General features: G+C 48.8%; 4 protein-coding genes across 5 annotated transcripts; 3 read left to right on the top strand and 1 right to left on the bottom strand.

Moving 5' to 3' along the window:
- Nucleotides 1-13,691: 13,691 nt before the first annotated feature.
- Nucleotides 13,692-15,074, bottom strand: E1B28_013503 (uncharacterized protein; the record flags this gene model as incomplete). Its single annotated transcript, XM_043158665.1, has 1 exon — nucleotides 13,692-15,074. Exon 1 carries the CDS (start codon nucleotides 14,436-14,438, stop codon nucleotides 13,692-13,694), a length of 747 nt encoding a protein of 248 aa, XP_043004018.1. The 5' UTR covers nucleotides 14,439-15,074.
- Nucleotides 15,075-15,268: 194 nt separating this feature from the next.
- Nucleotides 15,269-15,601, top strand: E1B28_013502 (uncharacterized protein; the record flags this gene model as incomplete). Its single annotated transcript, XM_043158664.1, has 2 exons — nucleotides 15,269-15,272; nucleotides 15,333-15,601. 2 exons carry the CDS (start codon nucleotides 15,269-15,271, stop codon nucleotides 15,599-15,601), a joined length of 273 nt encoding a protein of 90 aa, XP_043004017.1.
- A 101-nt stretch (nucleotides 15,602-15,702) lies between these two features.
- Nucleotides 15,703-16,191, top strand: E1B28_013501 (uncharacterized protein; the record flags this gene model as incomplete). Its single annotated transcript, XM_043158663.1, has 2 exons — nucleotides 15,703-15,902; nucleotides 15,948-16,191. 2 exons carry the CDS (start codon nucleotides 15,703-15,705, stop codon nucleotides 16,189-16,191), a joined length of 444 nt encoding a protein of 147 aa, XP_043004016.1.
- On the top strand, nucleotides 16,115-18,386 carry E1B28_013500 (uncharacterized protein). Of its 2 annotated transcripts, XM_043158661.1 has the most exons (12): nucleotides 16,115-16,621; nucleotides 16,674-16,935; nucleotides 16,989-17,022; nucleotides 17,079-17,141; nucleotides 17,204-17,257; nucleotides 17,309-17,388; nucleotides 17,441-17,499; nucleotides 17,556-17,679; nucleotides 17,737-17,804; nucleotides 17,862-17,899; nucleotides 17,953-18,096; nucleotides 18,154-18,228. In XM_043158661.1, exons 1-12 carry the CDS (start codon nucleotides 16,573-16,575, stop codon nucleotides 18,187-18,189), a joined length of 1,011 nt encoding a protein of 336 aa, XP_043004014.1. In that variant the 5' UTR covers nucleotides 16,115-16,572; the 3' UTR covers nucleotides 18,190-18,228. The 2 variants fall into 2 exon arrangements, with proteins under 2 accessions (XP_043004014.1, XP_043004015.1); XM_043158662.1 differs by having other exon boundaries at nucleotides 16,115-16,935; nucleotides 18,154-18,386.
- The last annotated feature ends 102 nt before the right edge of the window (nucleotides 18,387-18,488 follow it).

The raw sequence follows: 18,488 nt of genomic DNA, 5'->3' as shown, positions 1-18,488 counted from the left end.
TGGTTCTCACTCACCAGCGTTGGGAGGAATTCAGTTGACTTGTAGTGAAAAATATATAATACTATTGCAATACAATAGGTTTCATATATAAAACAAGGCAAAAAGAAAGACACCATATGTAGCGAGAGACCACTTGAATATGGTGATTGTTTTGATACCAAGCAATCGGGGCCAGGATAAACCCTGATTCTCTCCTACAGCTAGGTAGAGAATAAGAACAGGATTAAGTGAAGCGGTGGGCAGGGAGGCATGAGTCACAAATGTGTGCCCAGTTTGACACGTGGTCACGTTGCTATGTAATTAAAACTCCGCCAAACTCCGCCAGTCGCAAAATTTTAGAACTGAACGCAGAACAGACACTCCTTCCTCATCACCATCACCGCTATGCCTCCTTACAGCTGTTGTAAGAGGCAGTGGTTTCCTGGTTTCCTGTAGCCCTTTCTCTGTCTGTAGAGCTAGGGCTACTCCTCTGACCCACATGTTTGTCTTTATGGCAAGACCACAATCTGCTCAGTTCTCCATTCCAGCAAAAAAAAGCACTTAGAGGATCCTGCCTTTTGGCCACGGAACCACATATTACATTCAGCAACACCATGAGGATGTGGAACAGGAGTGGGATGAAAATGAAGGAAACAAAGATGGTGATGAAGCGTATTGTGCCGTATGTTCAAGTAAGCAGTGTACTAATTATTTTGCCTGCTGTGCACAACAGCTACTTACTATTGCCACTACAGGGAGCATAGCAACAGTGAATGCCTCTCGGTGGAGGTTCATTCCACCTTCAATGGTGTCGACTTTGCTGGGCTGGAAGCTACATCAGGAAAAGGGGGTATGGCGTCCAGGCGCATGAAGGCGCGTTGCGCGCGTCAAGGCGCCCACACGCTGTCAACGCTTCGACGCTGCTGAGGTGCGTAAATGAAAGGTAGGCCTTCCGCCAACGTTGCCACGTGCGTTGGGGTTGCGTCGGGTCAGCGTTACCGAGCGTAGAGAATCCTTACGAGTTACCTGTGAGTTACGTTTAGTAGCGTTGAGATAGACATATAGTGACGAGATGACTCAACGTAGATTCGGGTTGGCTTCAGATGCATCAGGTTACATCCATTTCCTCAACTCGTCCCTAATGTTCCTTACCGTACCCTCAACTCACCTCAAAACTACCTCAACTCGTCCCTGATGTTCCTTACCGTACCCTCAACTCACCTCAAAACTACCTCAGATGAACCCTGCGGGGCATACACTCTTGGACAATATTGCAGATATGGGTGACTGATCATTCATTATTATTAATGTCTATCCAACATGTTTTTTTTTTTTTTTTCAATGGTAAACGCCGTGTATAAGTTGAGTCCATAGTAAAGCTTAGAAAGAGTATTGCCTGCATGTAACCTGTGAGAACAGAATGATTGAGACGAACTTAGACGTAGAGAATGGGAGATACCTTAAAAGGCACCTGCTTCTTCCCCGTCTTGTTCCCCGTTCTCTGCAAGCTCCGCGGCCCCGGCCATAGCCTCCAGCCCAGCAAAGTCGACGCCATTGAAGGCGGAATGAGCCTCCTCCAAGAGGCAGTCACTGTTGCTATGCTCCCTGTAATGGTAATAGTTAGTCGCTGTCGTGCACAGCAAACAAAATAATTTGTACGCTGCCTGCTTGAACATACGGCGTGATAGCTGTGCCGCGTATTTGGGGGCTTGGCCTTCAAGGTGCTGCCACGCACTGAGATGGGTAAGATAGCTATATATGTATGTCAATAACGTTCACTGATACACAGGTAAGACCTTACCGTTCCCTGGCTCCTTCGCCGAAGTCAGCTTTTCTCTCCACCCCACCAGCCCAGGCCTTGATATAATGTTCAATCTGCAAGAGACCGTCAGTAGACAAAGCAAACGAACGAAATAGACAAGCAGGATACCGCCGTGGAGATGAGAGCAATAAGAGCTCCAGGGATGTACTTAAGCTCCATGAGCATCTTGAAGGAGACCCGATCGGCCTTGTTCCTATTGAAGAACGTGACACGAATAATGTGCACAAATATAGGATTTCCGTAGGGGTCTTGTGGGTCAAAAGAGCGTTTCTGTATATGAAAAGTCAGATGACACAACGGCGAAGCACCACAAAGCACTCGCTTTGATATCTAACTTGCCGAACTTGAACCGCCCGTCTTCCAGCACCCACTCAGTTGCACTCTTGACATCTTTGCTGCTGTTGTAGTCAACTGGGATGCCGAAGAATCCTGCTATGCAGCCTTTGATCCTTATACCAATGGCTGTAGTGAAGGCACCCTTTGAGTAGAACACCTACATATGGACCATCAGTGACGCCTTGAGAGACAAGGGGGTGCTTACAAAAGTGATGAAGGTCTCCCAAGCCTCTGGTTGCGCCTGTAAAAGCGCCAAAGTGGTGGTGAGGGTTCCCCTTTGGGAAGGTGAAGCATTTTTAATAGCCTCGAGGGCGCATTCACGAATAAAATCCGGCTTCGTGACCACGGTGACATCGGGAAACGCATCTCTCAGTCCAATGTGTGCACGTACATGGCTACGCACAATCATCGCCAAGTCTTTGGCGGGGGTAGTAAGCATTGCCGATGTCACCTTCGGAGGCTACATGAAGCTGAACATCAGACAAGAAGCACTACCAAAAGTGTGGAAACGTAACCTTTGAAGTGCAGCCAGAAGGAGCAGGCACAACAGCAGCTGTCCTTGGGGTGGCACGAGGAGAGTCCGTTTCGTCGTCGTCGGAGTCGTTGTCGGAGTCTAAGACAATAACCTAGATTAAGGCCAGTCAGTACAGACCTGAGCTCGTAGGAGATGAGAGTTCATACGCCGTTGTTCACCGTTGCTTCTCGCCACTGGCGAGACGGGTGATTCAACGAGCCAGCACTGAATTCTGGGAATTCAAGGATCGGGTCGTCGTCAACGCGAAAATCCGCTTCATCACCATCTTCGATTTCTTCGATTTCATCCTGCTCCTGTGCCTCGTCCTCGTCCTCGTCCACATCCACATCCACATCCACACTGATTTGGTCAAAATGGTCGACACCTGCAATGCCCTTGAAGACCTTGGTGGTCGGTAGTATGCCCTCGTCCTCATCCTCATCCTCAAAGTCATCCCTCTGAGAGGCTGTGGCTTTCGTGATTCTACCCTTTTTAGACTGGGGGCCAGGAGTTGGCTCGTCTAACTCTGCAAACAGAGATGCAGCCCCGAAAACGGAGGTAAGTCTGTGAATAAAACGAGGAAAAATGAAAGCAAAACATACGGTTTCTTTTTAAGCGCATTTGGCGGAGGGCAAATAGTGCATCCTCGTCCCCATCTTGTGCTGCGTAAGTCAATGAATGGAACAAATTTGATTTCCATGTACAATTGCTTACCGGCCTGGCGAATCTCCAGAAAGGCCTCTTTCGAGAGGATGTTCCCGTCGAAGGGGATGGGGGCACTGTTTACCTGTTTGCCTGCGACGGTTTTAGCTTTTCCTTTGAGCGGTTTGTTAGAAGCCTTCCTCTGAATCAAAGGGTTTGTTTTCTTCTGAGAGATGATCGTTTTTGGCTTTCGAACCGCAGCATTCATCGGGTCCGTGACCTTGGCAGACTTTTTGAGGGTATGGCCAGAGGATGTGGTCTGAGCTAGGAACATTGTGATTGAAAATACCTAGAGAAGTGGAAAAGTGGAAAATCGAGACAGTGAAGATGAAGAGTCCAGTCATACCACCTTTATAGAACCCAAACCTTTGCATAACGACGCGCATCCTGCTACCAAAGGTACCCAACAGCAGGGTCGTTTTTCTTCTTTTTTTTTGGCTGGAATGCGGAACTGAACGTTTTGTGTTTTTGCCGTACCGGCGAACCTGTCCGCTGCCGCCCAACTACAGCTGTAGGGAGGTATAGCGGTGGAGCTGGAGTGTGACGAAGAGCGATACATACGATGAATGTTCCTGCATTGAAAAGTCAATGCCTATCTCTCGGAGATGTTTCATAATTTACATACCTATTCTCCATGGTGGTAGAGACGTAATTTTTGGTGCCCTGGCCAAAAGGCAGGATCCTCTAAGCGTAGTTTTTTTTTTTGCTGGAATGGAAAACTGAACGGACCGAGGTCTTGCCGTAAAGACAAACGTGTGGGTCAGATATGTAACCCTAGCTCTACAGACAGAGAAGGGTTACAGTAGACCAGGAAAGCGCAGCCTCTTACAACAGCTGTAACGAGGCGTAGCGGTGAAGAGGAAGGAGCGATGGTGACCAAGCGTCAAACTTGGGACACGTTAGTGTGACATATGTGACTCATACCTCCCTTTCCTACTCACCTCCACCTGCACATGTTATCTTCGCTTATCCTGCTCCAATTCTCTGCCTAGCTGTAGGAGAGAATCGGGGTCACTCTCCAAGGCGACAGCCAAACGCAAATTCAGGAGTGGTTTTCTGCCTGCCAGTGGCGGTAGTATGTCATCACTCTCCAAGGCGGCAATGAAAAGCAAGGCAAATTATGGTACGATTCTCTGCCTAGCAGTAGGAGAGATTCAGGGACATCACTTTGGAGGACGACGGCCAAATGCAAGGCAAATTATGGTACGATTCTCTGCCTAGCTGTAGGAGAGATTCAGGGATATTACTCTGGAGGACGACGGCCAAATGCAAGATCCTATTTTTGACGCGCTGAACGTGTGCCTACTGTATTGAAATCTCAAGATTCGTGACTCCCTACGCTACATCCCTTCCAACTTGAAAGGGGTAATGGTGGAGTGTCTTCTGACTAAACCTGGAGACGTGGGTTTGGTCGGGGTTGTTGGAGCTTTCGGAGTTGAAGTTCTGCTCCTCTTGGGCGTCAACAGCGCGCTTTCTCTGTATCGACTTTGCTTCAGTACATTTTGGAGTGGAATCGAAGGATCTTCAAGCAGTGTTAGGGTATTATGAGCGCTCGCAGACCAACCGCTTACTTACCGAGACATTCAACACTGTCTCCCGAGGCGAAATGTTTGAAGGGAGAAGGAAATCGATATGGGCTGGGTGCGCTGGGAGGTTCGTTGTAGGAAAAAGCCTTCCATTGACTTTCGGTCACTTGTGAGAGATGGGTCTCCTGCATCACTGCCTCACAGGTCGGACACCCTATTGGGTTATGGTCCACCGAAGTCTCTCGGAAATGCGTTTCCAAGTCCATTATGCCAGCGGGTTCTTCCATGTCGCTGTCAGGCTCCATTGTACTGTCGCTGGGACTTCTACCAATGTTTACCGGCGGCTCATTATCGGGTTTGGTCGTGCTATTTTCTGAGGGTGGGAGTGATGAGAGGTGTTTTTGTCGCAGAGGGCTATTGGGTTTGGTCGTGCTGTTTTCTGAGGGCGGGAGTGATGAGAGGCGTTTTTGTGGCAGAGGGCTATCGGGTTCTGTTTCGCTGTATTCAGAAGGGGGAGCTGCTTTAATCGGGGTAATTCGTATAAGCTAAGTAGAATTTTTTCTGTGTCAATAGGATAATAGAAATTGTTGTATCAGCTACTCACAAAAGGCTGCGAAAGCAGCTCTGCATTGACTCCCACTGTGATCGTTGGACGGGTTAATATGGCTCTTGAAGTGTTACATGGATGGACCTCAATGTCAATGTGAGGTCCATGTCTGGCTTTGACCCGTAGGTCAGTGGAGGGATCCATCTGTAACGCACCTCAGGGTCTATCACCGTATGGCTGATAATACCTTATATTGGTTTTGGCGCAACCACGTGATCATTTCTCTCCCTCTCCTCAACCACCACAACGTTTCCTGAACTTAACAACCATCTACTTGAAACCCAGCTGTGGGTTGAAGAATTTACTATACCTTTGGCTCAGTTGTGGTCCAAAGCTTCGATATTGGTCTCGACACGTCGAACTCCAAGGTTGTGATCTCGTGTAGAACGTTGAAGGGCTTTTTCGTTACCTTTGACGATTGGACACGCGTTTTTTCCCTCTCAAACACCGTACAAAATGCGATTCGAGTTTAAGGTATGTTCGTCGTTGGATCACCGTGTTCTCGAGCGAAATTGAATATGACTTTCCAACTTCACAGAATACAACGCAATCTGGCATTCAACTGCGACCGACAATTTCCATATCGAAAGACAGCATCTACTTCGCCGTTGACAGAGATCTCTTTACCCTCTGCTCTCGTGAAAGAGATATTCCAACAGTCATCCCCGATCGAAACGAACTCCTTTACTCCAGCTCTCATGAAAACCCGACTCCTTACCTTCGACAATTCAACTGGATCGATCTCTCCACTCACCCGTTCCTGCCCCTCGTGCCTCAGTGGAATGTGTACAAGGGCACAATCTTCCGTTGTCTTGATTACAGAGATAACCATTTCCCTTACCATCGAGATGCGAAGGGCTTCCAATTGACGGAGGTCATTGTCAAGGAGTGGGATAGCCTCGAACACTCCCTGAAGAGGCTTGTCAGCGCGATGTTGGAGGTTGGTAACGTGGGCGAGGCAGTGAAGTCCTCGAGATTCTCTTTATGGCCCTTCCCCGCATCGTATGGCTTCAAAAAGCATCATTCCTCTCTCGACAGTCTCCAGAAAGCAGCAGCGTCATCCAGAGATGCTTTTTTACCTCTGATAGCAGCTGGGACCTTGGCATTCCTGTGGTGCAAACACCTTGAAGAGAAGGAGAAAGCCTATGGTTGGCGTGAGAAAATACAGGACCGGTGGAATATACACCCTGAATGGTTCTCCGCGTTCGAGAGATCCTACGCCAACGACCACCATGTTCTTCGTGCTGGCGGCATAATAGACGCCAAAAACGCGAGCGCACCGATCCTTGTTGCGCTGTACAGCCGACTCAATGTATCTGTATGTTTGTACTGGGGGGACATTGAGAGGGAAGCTTCAAAGAACTGGGAGCAGTTCAGGGTGCGGAGGGAAGGGAACCAGGACGACCAGGTTTGGGGTCACCATCGGAGCCTCAACTTAGATCACCTCTTCCCCAGTAATGAACAATACTGGGAGATATATCAATTGGCAGTCGGTAAACTCCCTCCTGGCTTCTACGAGATGGAAGAACATGCGCAAAAACTCCTACTTACCTCCAACGGTGTGTGTTTGGGTTATCTCCCTTCCAAACCGGCAGACGAAGCCGGGTTAACTGTTTCTGAGAATGTCATCCATTCGCCCCCACCAAAAGCGGTATATCAAAGCTCCTATAACGACCCAGACAACGATGCCCCGTGGGTAGAAACTGGCTCCGGACAACTGCAAGGGGAGTGCTGGACAGACTTTTTCAAACGTCGAGAGCAGCGTACTGAAAAAACAAGGGCCCAGGCATCAGCTAAGGATCTACAGCGTTGGAGCAACCACGAGAAAGAAGCGTCGAATTTCCGATTGCCTGGTCGCAAAGGAGCCAGAGTGTGGTTGTGGGAAAGCCGTAGTGGGTTTCGCGTTCGTACCCTCTGCATACGGGGTGATATCGAGGGAGACTGGCAACGGCTCTCCCATACACAGAAGAAATATGACCCCATCTGGCACGAATGGGACCTGTGCTCCGAGTTTGGCGAGCCCAATCCAGACAGCGATTACGGCGATGATTTTGACGGCAATGACGATGACGATGGTTTTGCTGGTCCTGAACAACCCCTGACTGCAGACGTGCCTGGAAAGAGTAAGGATGGGTTGGAGCCTGACGAGCCGGAAAAAGAGGTTGAGGGAATAGAGGAAGGCGACTTTGAGGAAGGAGAATTGTCGGACACCGAGGCACCCGTTATGACTTCTACTGAGGCTCTGAAAACGGTGACTTCCTACGATGAAGACGACGTTGCAGGACAGGACCATAATACCGACCGCAAGTACTGTACATGGTATGAGGATGGACGAGGTGGCGTATGAGCGGTACGGGTTCACAGGCAACTCGGCGACGGAAGGTGATGGAGCAGAGAAGCCTGAAACAACTCTATGTTTACTTGGGAATGGTCGATGGGCAAGCAACCCTAATAATGCCGCTTTCTCCGAGCCCGAGCTTACGAGGGAGGAGATGGCGAAACTTCGACTTTTTTTCTTCCGACTGTCCAGGCTTGCCATCACTTCGTTGCCCATTGTTGCCCAGCTTGAAGGCTGCGATCTCAGCGAGGAAGGTTCATTTATGGCTGATTACGCGAATTGGGAGATACGAGTAACTGCAATAACAGTCGACAACGCGCCTGCATATGTGGTCTGGATGAAAGAATCGGTAGAGGCGAAGATGGCTCTACTTCTGTATGACCCCGTGTCGGTGCTGCAGATAGTTCGCTGCCAGTGGGGTCCCACCTTACAAGACATTGTCACGCAATTGATCCATCATGGCATGTCATTTCAAACACTGATTCCAGGTCCACTACCCCCCCGATCTAAGCAGACAGCGCGAAAGGCCGCTCCTAAGCCGTACTTGGGCTTCCGGAAAAAGGGTTACGAACCCGATGTCTACGATTACGCAGTGTATCGAGACGAGCGAGATAGGTTCCTGCGTTCAAGTCGTGGCCGGGCGTCCTTATTGGCGGGTGGACTGCTTGCTCGGCTGGCTCGAGATCAAGTTCAGCTCGACGATGTTGTCTTTGGACCTGATCCTGATCTAGTCTACCGACAAGGGCGATGTTTTTGGGAACACAAACAAGTCGGATACTGGGACGACTTCCTGACGTCGGACGAATCAGACCTAATTTCTGGGATGTATATGGTGGAGAAAGGTATGATTAGAATACAACACCTTTTAGTATTGACAGCTTACTGACTCTATTTTCCTTCAGACCAGGTCAACAACAGCATCGACGAAGCGTCTCACATGTCTTGGTGGCCTCGTCAAACCCATTTCTCTGCAGGTGGCCTGAATATCGGCTTCTGGAGCAAGGATTGCGAGAAGTGGTTCTTGAATCGCGTCCGTGAATGTCAATCGGGCTCAGCTCATCTGATGTCTGCGGCACGATGGAGAAAAGCCGTTTCCATGACATACAGCATCCCCAGGACGATGGAGAAACACCGACAGCTGGCAGGATCGTTTTTCAAGCAGTTTTTGACGCAGAATCCCCCACAGTAGTATCTTGTACACTTCCATTCAAGTTGGACGCTTGTTTTTTTTTTTTGGTATCACACACGTACTATTGAATCAGTATGTCACTTGATGTTGCATATAATTGAAAACTGTTTATTGTATAGCTAGTAATATATGTTTTTTTGATGTTGAACGTGAACTAGTATGTGAAATGAAAAAACGAATACTATTGGCTATCTCGTGGGTGCGAACGTGCCTTTTACACGAGATCATGTGATTACGTTTACCTTGCTTATCACCACCACCTCCACTGCCATTCTGCCAGCTGCAGGCGTTTGGCTACATCGAAATCGTGATTTGTCTGTTGCCAGCTGTGGACACAGAGGATTAACTACGCACTCATTTAAACTAGACAATAATACAGTTGATTAATGGCCACTACCGCTCATCGACTTGCTCAAAAACTAGAGCTTCAGCGTGAACAGAAATCCTGTCCTTCATGCGGAACGTGGTTCAAAACTCAGGGAGGGCGTGATTCTCATCTGAAAACAGCAAGATCGTGCAAAGACTGGAACAAACTTTCCAAGCAGCCGGACCTATCTGGATTGGAAGAGGAGGTTGACTCGGGTGAAGAGGTGGTCATTAGAGAGGACGAGGATCAGATTGCGCTGCAATTCGAGGAGGAAAATGATGTGTTTCATTGGCATGAAACACATCCAGACCAGGAGATAGGGCAAGCGGGACCAGGACCATCCACTGGACAGACTTGGGCATTGAAACGGATGCTAGGTGCAATCCCGTTTTCCGTCGAGGTCCCACCGTCACAAGAGTACGAAGAGCAGCATAGCAAGGGGGGCAAAGTAATTCGAATGAGCAAGTCGTTGCACGAAAAGTGGCGAGCTCATTTTGGGCATGAAGCGTCTAACATTGGCGGTGATGATACGAACGAAATGTATAAGCCTTTTGCCTCCGAACTGGAGTGGAAGGTTGCACAATGGGCGATCAAGGAAACCGTTGGACAAGGTGCATTTGATAGATTGCTGGAGATCCCTGAAGTAAGCGCTACACGAATTCTTTCATAAACATAGTGATGCTAATCATAAACGCCAGGTTGTTGAGAGGCTGGGACTCTCATTCTCGAATTCAAGAGAGCTCAACAAGAGTCTAGAACAAATCCCCCACACAGGGAGCCTATGGAAAACCAAGAACTTCTGCTTTAACGACAAGCCGGACGAACTCTTGACGCTGCGATATCGTAACCCGCTAGATGCGATAAAGGCGTTGTGGGGGGATCCAGAGCTAGCCGACCATTTAGTGTACAAGCCCTCCAAGCTGTTCACTGACGAACAGAAGAAGGAGAGAAAATTCACGGAGATGTGGACGGGAAAATGGTGGTGGGCGATGCAGGATCTACTCAAAGAGTCGGCCACGATTGCACCGGTGATTCTAGCCACGGACAAGACACAGCTAACGCAGTTTAGTGGAAGCCGTTCTGCCTATCCAGTGTACCTGACACTAGGAAACATACCCCGCAAACTTCACAGAAGTCCTTCCCAACATGCCTGCATCCTAGTCGCATATCTCTCAGTCGAGAAGCTCTCTAAAGAAGGGCTGAGCAAGAAAGAAGCCAGTGCTCGGTACACTCGACTTTTTCACGAGTCGATGCGATTCCTTTTCAGACCGGTTGCTGAGGTTTCGAAATGCGGCGTCGAAATGGTGGGAGGGGATGGAGCAGTGTATCAAGTCCACCCTCTGATATCCTGCTATGTGGCAGACTACCCAGAGCAATGTTTAGTTTCCTGCTCGAAATACGGCACTTGTCCTAAATGTCGATGTAGTGCAGAGCATCTTGGAGACATGGAGAAGAAACCGAACCGTACTCGCACCTGGACAATAGATATTATGGACCACGCTAGAGTATCTTCTAACAGCAGACATGAGTACTTCGAGGCTTGCATGAAGCATGAAGTCTCGGGTTACACTTACCAGCCGTTCTGGTACGATTTCTATGGCACAGAAATCCATACGGCGCTCACCCCTGACGTATTACATCAACTATACCAAGGGGTGTTCAAACACCTAGTAGGTTGGTGTCAAGATCTGATGACTGAGGATGAACTCGATCGTCGCGTTCGCTGTCTCCCTCCAGCGATGGGAGTAAGACATTTCCGCAAAGGATGGTCGGTTCTATCACAGATAAGCGGAAGCGAGCGAAAACATATGGCTCGCATTCTACTAGCATGCCTGGTGGGTTCCAACATGCCACCCGGGGCGATCAAGGCGTGTAGGGCGATCCTGGATTTCATTTATCTGGCGCAGTACACCACTCAGACCACTTCCACCTTGAAAGAGATGGAGGACGCCTTGGAACACTGGAAGCGCCATAGCCAGCAGTTCATAACCCTTGGTGTGCGAGGTGACTTCAACATCCCAAAGTTCCATTCACTCGTCCACTATACTGAGATGATACGGCTCTTTGGCGCCACGGACAACTACAATACGGAATTGTTTGAAAGGCTGCATATAGACTTTGCAAAAAAAGGGTGGAGAGCGTCAAACCATCGCGACGAGTTTCCGCAAATGGTGAACTGGCTATCACGACAAGAGAAGATAAGCGCGTTTTGTCGCTATATCGAACGTGAGAAGGAGGGGATGCTACAAACCGTAGATGCAGGCAAGGAAAAGCAAGGACCAGCTCAAAGTGGTAGGCCATCCCTTGCGTTCGACCTGCAAATGAGTAGACGCATGTACATCACCAAGCACCCCTCAGCCGTTAAGAGTCCAGAAGCCATCGAGAAGATGCACGGCGTGGTCAGTTTCCGCGACCGTTTATGTGCTTTCCTCATGCTTCACTCGGGTAGAGAACTCCGCGACATCCCGTTCAAAACCGTTGACCTCTATCACACCCTCAAATTTGTGTCAACGAACAGCGACAACAACGAAATTGAGGAGACTGTACACGCGAGTCCGCAGCGGAGAGATTGTGTGATAGTGGTAACGACTCCCAACGCAAAGCTGACAGGACTTACTGGTGAGTTTTCGTTTTTGATCATCCGCGAACCTTGGCTTACTTTTCGAACGTGTACAGGTACAAGAATTGGCAGAGTGAAGGTTATGTTCCGGATTGCGGAAACGTTTAAGATGGGGGGATTCGGTGAACAATCAACACCACAGTCGTGGCCGACATACCCCGTAGCGTACGTGGAATGGTACACCAAACCAACAGCCGCGAATGGTACACACGGATTGCATGGTGTATCCAAGTCGTATGGGCCCGATAACATTACGGCTGAGTGGTCGTTCATACCGCTATGCAATATTCGCCAGAGCTGTATGCTGGTCCCAAACTTTCAGAAAAACCCGTTACAGCCCGACTGGAGTTCCGAAAACGTGCTCGACAAAGCTGAGCATTTCTTCCTCAATGGCTTCCAGTCGGTACAGCGTTACAAAACGCTGTAACCGCATGGCATATGTTGGGACGTCAAAGTATCCGGGACCGTTTTGTGGGTGAGGAATTTGGAAAAGCGTCAACGACGCGCTATATACACGCAAACGCGTACAAACGATGCCGCACATTAGCCAACTGCCTTCTGCCTCCTGCTCTATAGGTGCACTCTGCTGCCATTCTCCTTATGGCGGTCTACAAGTCATTCCACTGTGTTCTCCAAGAGAAATATCACAGGAGGTTGAAGAAAAGGGACAAAATACAGAGAGGGGGATATATATATGCCTTGAAAGGCTGGATGAGAGATGGAGAGGTGTTTATCAAAGTAGGGAGGTCTGTGAAGCCTGCAAAGCGCTATTGGCAACATAGAAGGATGTGTAGAATCAAGAGGTGGAGGTTTCTAGACGTTTGGTGGGCGAGCAACGCCCATAAATCCGGTAAGTGATTTTTTTGATCACTCTGCTATGACGCCCTGTTGATTCCACTCACAGAAAGGTTGATCCATCTGTGGCTTCTACTCAACGGCTTCCGGCGGGATGGTCAACGTTGTGACTGTACGTCTAACGTTGGATCAGCATTGGCAAGGGACTTTGTACTGATCCAACTTCTTACTAGGCAGGACCTTGCACAACGAACGATTCGTTTATCCTGGCCCCGATTGCGGCGTCTCGATCGCTCGCGCAGCAATCGAGGCCCATTGTTGAGCACATCGGGTTCTTGGGTTCTTGTTGGTATCAAAATAATCGCTGTATTCAAGTCGGCTATCGCTACATACACTTTCTTGGTGCTTGCTTTTTGCCTTGTTTTGTATATCAAATACATTGTATTCAATACTATATAGTCTGCTATGGTTTACGCTATCCTTCACTACGACTCGCAAGGCAACTGAGTTCCTCCCAACGCTGGTGAGTGAGAACCTAAATCCCTCGAGGCGTTGAGCTGACTTGTGTCTTGCGATGACGACCCCAGTCCCCAGTCGCGTTTGAGAGCGTCGGGAGAGCGTTGAGGAGCATCACGCTCTGGTTCTGGGACCGGCTGCCCCGGCAGCGTGGGGCAGCATCAACGACTTTTTTGCGCGTTGAGAATTCGTGTCGACGCTGCATTCTCAACGCGCATTCGACGAGCCTCAACGCCAGACCCCCTTTTCTACATGCCGAAAGTCTACTATCTAGATTGGCAATGAAGCTGCTCCTCAAATTCGTGTCTATGTAACTCCAGCTGATGTATGGCTGACGGATATGGCTGGGGCAATCTTTCTACCCTCCAGGTAATGAGGTGTTAGTTCGAGGACGTCGGTATTGGAGACGTACGGTTCACGTCTCCTTTCCAATATCCGGTGAGCGATGTAGGCACGAGTCGGGAGTCTCTAGGGAGTGGTGCATCCCTCCTCGACAGATCCCCTTTTCTGACTGATGTAGGGTGCGGGACCCTAGCAGCACGAGTTTTTCCACTTCCCCGAGCACTGAGCACATGAGCAGATAATCTTTTAACGCATTTCCCTCCCATCGCGATGTCGAGATCACCCCTCATTTCATAGAGGCGATCCACAGTTGCCGGCAGGTAAAATTTCTTCTGGCTTTTCTGAACGCGATGAATGAACGTGTCCAAGCAGAATCGGTGAACGCGCCAGGAAAGGGTTTGTAGGAGGCGATAGTCTATTTTATAAGGAGGTGGGGACTCTTGGATTACGGGCAGCGCCGCAGAACGTAGTTCATCGAGAAGATAGGAGAGATGTGCGCTGGTATTCGAAAGGATGTATTCGTCCGAAGTTGTATCGTTGAATGTGTAGTAGATGTGAACATGGAGTTCCTCTTTTTCAATTTGGGTGCGAGCTGCCACAGGATTCCAGGGGTATTTCGTTATCCCGTTCGCCAGGACGTCGACGAAGGTTCTGACTCTCTTCCGTAGATCGTCCATCTCCAGCGCTGGTTCAGGACAACTTTTGGTCTTCGCGACAGGATCGCGAGAAGAGTGATGAAGAAGTTCAACATAGAGTTCGGGATTGTCCAAGTCGAGACACGACATGGCGGTGAACGGCCCTAATTTCCCATCTTAGCTGCTGGTCCAGCGCCCCCATTCAAATATTCAATATTCAATGGACATCCCCGCTCAGATATGCCCTCCACTCATTTTCCGAGTCTTGCACGCGCGGCAGAGAAAGCAGGTTGCTTTCTCTTTGGCAGTGCCGCCATCTTCACATGCCCCAATAGTCGACCGCGAGACATTGACTTGTTCACCCACTGCCAGGCCACGAGTTTCAAAATTCCCCAATCGACACAGAGCAGGCAAAGATTGATGATATCCAGATGAAGGATCCACGGTTCTATCGCGACGTAGCGAAGACACCAGGTGCGAAGTATGCCTTGTTTTAGTTTTTTTTTCGAGATAAAACGCAGGCACCCTGCTTTGCGCACTCAATCAAAGACGACATTGTTCCAGTTGATAGCGAGGTCCATTCAGTTCCTGGAGAAGCGCAGTCGTGTTTACATGGACCCCAGCACCACCCGCTATGCGCGTCTTCGAATTTACCTACTGCCTCCCTTTGCCTTACTCTTCATGAAACTGAAATGATGGCACGACAACCGGGGGTCGCCGAAACACTGGATTCGACGCAAAACCCGAATAGACCTCCAAGCACCGATGATTCTCCGTCTGGTCCGCTTTAGCGGAGTTGGAAGGCCTTCGTAACCACCCAGTCTACGGTCGACACAAATACAGCAGCTGAAGGCTCGCAGGGAATCTCTATTTTGGATTTTAGAGCCACCGACATTCCCCAGCTGTCGGATTCTGCTTATGTGCAAACCCTGACGCAACAATAAGCTCTTTGGGCAGATCACACCAGGAAACTCCATGAAATGGGTAAGCCGACCCTTCTCAGTCCCGAATGTGTGATCTATTCATTGAACATCAATTCACTAGGATGCAACGGACCTTCACGTGGAACTTTCACATTCACTAATGCTGACCGGATCGCCAATCTTGCCAAGGCGAACAGTCAGCTCCTCCGAGGTGACGACTTAGCTCGATTTTCTCCTACCTTTGATTTATTGGAAGATAGGTCACAATTGCGTTTGCATAACCAACTTCCCGGCTGGGTTACGTCTGGAAACTTCAACAACTCGACTCTACTGAGTATCGTACAAAACCATTGCAGCACAGTTGTAGGCAGATACAAGGGACAGATGTGAGTCGTAACTATGTCAATTTACCCCGACTCGTTCTTAGAACTATCGCTACAGATGTGTGTTCGTTGCTTCCATCTATATCTTTTTGAGACTGAAACCCCCTGATGTTAGACTCGTGGGACGTTGTTAATGGTGGTTCCTCTTCGTTGCATATATCGCGCACACTCGAGACGTTGAAAATCTTAGAGCCGTTCAACGATGACGGAACGTTCCGAACCGACGTTTTCTTTACAACGACCGTACCGCTTACATTGACACAGCCCTCAAGGCAGCCCGAGCAGCCGATCCTCAGGCCAAACTCTACGTGCGTTTACCACTAAACCGGCTCACCGTCATTTTTCAATCGAAGGTTCTCACCCGTCGTTTGGCAGATTAACGACTTCAATATCGAAGGAACCGGTGCCAAATCCACAGCTATGTTCAACCTTGTCAAAGGTCTTAAAGCTCGTGGAATTCCCATCGACGGTATTGGTGTACAAGCTCACCTTATCGTTGGCCAAGTTCCAAGCACTTTACATGCATGGGTGCCAGATGCAGTGTTGTCAATTACTTTGCCGCATCCGCATCTTGATTTCTCTCTAGGGCCTGCGTAGTAACGGGTGCTTACCTCAACTGCATACCCCGCTTGACTAAACATCTTCACTGGCCCTTAACATTTCGTCATTAACAAAGGAATGAGGCTTTGCGTTGTCTCTGCTGGCCATTCTCCTGCCCACTCTATCAAGAAGTCCACGTACCACCAATTTGGGCGAAGTGTTAGTACTTTGAACGAGGGTTTTGTCTCGTACGAGGCCATCAGGCGATGGAATGCTGTGGGCGCGATCCCGGACCATCATCAGGCTGATCATCTCACATCTCCATATCACTAACTTCTTCCTGTCATCCGATGGGTGCAAATCCATAAAGAGTTACGGGGTAGCCTCTGACTTCCTGCTCTCATTCTACCCTACCCCCAGCAAGTCTCAGGGGATATCATGCCAGCATCCATCCAGCCATTCATTCGTCAAGTCACCCAGGCCCACGGTTCGAAGCGTTTATCCCTCTACCGTTATTCCGACTTTCATTTTCGTAATAGATCCCGTAGATTTCAACAAAGTCTGGACTTTCAACGCGCTTCAAATACTTGCTTTTGTTTTGAATATCTTGGTCGTCGGCACTGCTGTTCTTTCCGGTCGTGTCAGACGAGCTCCGATATGGTTCATATTCATGGGTGGCTGGATCTTATGGAGTATTGCGCACAGCCTCCTTTTTCTATCAGGACGTCAATTCGACGACAAACCACCACCACACGCGCTGTGCCTTCTTCAAGCAGGTTTAGTTTATGCAATTCCACCATAGTGCGTACATATGGTGTGGTTATAAAACACCTAGTAACCTAATGTTTTCCTAGTATGGAATTTTTGAACCTGGCCCTTCTTGTCCATGTAATTATTTCCTCTGGATGATCCAGCAATGAAACCTTCTAATCTATGGCATCAAGGTCTATCTTGTCATTCGTGCTACCATCGAACACCGTCGGCCACGAACTCAAACCCCCCTGATTGTGAGGAAGATCCGCTCCAAATTTGCCATTGCGGGGTCCCACGTTAATTCGCACCCCTACAGTTCATTTTTTTGCCACTTGGCATTTTCCTGGTGATACTCATCGAAGTCCTAGTGGTATGCTTCCTCGTCTCAGAAATACCGACCTTTGTTACTAATTCCTTATAGATCGGCGTCAAAAACCCTGAATTGATCGCTAGAATGCCAGCGCCGACCCCGGTGTACTGCAACGTGACGGATCGTATATCGTGCGTCCCTGCGTGTTTCCTTTGAAACTTTCTTAGCCTTATCCGTCTTCAGCTTCAAAATTAGTGCCATATCTTTCGCATTAGGTGTACTCTCCTTGATTGGGTTGGAGGGTTCGATACTCATATTTTTTCACTCGTGGCGCACCGAACTCAAAAGTGATTTCCAGTTGCCTTAGGCATCATGTTGTACAGAAACTGGGAAGGTTTTCAAGTAATCCGTCACAGTCCAGGCAACGGCACGATGGTATTCAGAATCTTTGTTTTCAGCGTCGGTCCTACGCTTGCACTTATGTATGTCTCTGAACTTGCGTCTAGGTGCCGTACTAATTGAACTACTCATACTAATAGAATAGAGATCCTTTCCGAGATAAGCCCCAAGAACTTTAGTTTTGTGGCCAAGGTCGTGGTCCACTTCAGTAAGTGCACCGAAATTCTTTACTTGCGGTCCGACAACTGAGCGTGCCGTTTCCTAGTGCCGTCGATGGCAGCGATCATCTTCGGAACTCACAGGGTCGGTCGACGTTGCGTTCTCTCAGTAAGATTCACACTAACACCGCTATTCAGGACATAATTCGAGCTTGGTATTGCTTTGGGAATCGCCGGAAAGTAGATAGCGATCGACATCCATCGTACCCTATACAGCGCACGGAAAACATCCCCCTCTCTAACCCATCAGTTCGAAAAGAAGCTCCGAGTAATGGTAAAAAGGTACCATCCTGTTCTTTCCTTGCGACCTGTGTCAAGTTGATCCAGTATGACATTCAGACTCTTGCCGGGACTATGTGTCCCGAATATGCTTGATTTAGCCGCTCTTGTTGTTGGCAGTAACCAAGCCCAAACTATACGGTCATTCTGACGATTGACTCTGTTGACTCTGAAGTCCACGATACATCATGAATACGAGTGCGCGGGTTCGCAAGGCAGTCATGTTCCCCAAATGATACTCTACATATGTCTAATTTATCTTTAATAATGGACTCAAAGCTTGTGCCGACCGCTTTAAACGACATGTGGGACGTCCAAGTTGAGTTTTTCCCATCATCAGTAGTCGCGTTCAAAATTGAAACAGCTAGTGTAAGTTGCAAAATAGTATGTACATC

The sequence above is a fragment of the Marasmius oreades genome, chromosome 9 (assembly GCF_018924745.1).
Source record: "Marasmius oreades isolate 03SP1 chromosome 9, whole genome shotgun sequence".
In the NCBI taxonomy this organism is placed as follows: domain Eukaryota; kingdom Fungi; phylum Basidiomycota; class Agaricomycetes; order Agaricales; family Marasmiaceae; genus Marasmius; species Marasmius oreades.
The sequence above is the reverse complement of the archived record's forward strand: the minus strand, read 5'-3'. Positions and strand labels throughout refer to the sequence as shown.

Bases quoted from the DNA above. Each gene is read 5' to 3' on its own strand.
- E1B28_013500 (XM_043158662.1), top strand. From the start codon at position 16,406: ATGCTGTGGGCGCGATCCCGGACCATCATCAGGCTGATCATCTCACAT. The intron at 17,805-17,861 runs GTAAGTGCACCG...GCCGTTTCCTAG, and splicing joins CAAGGTCGTGGTCCACTTCA to TGCCGTCGATGGCAGCGATC. The intron at 18,097-18,153 runs GTACCATCCTGT...TATGACATTCAG, and splicing joins CTCCGAGTAATGGTAAAAAG to ACTCTTGCCGGGACTATGTG.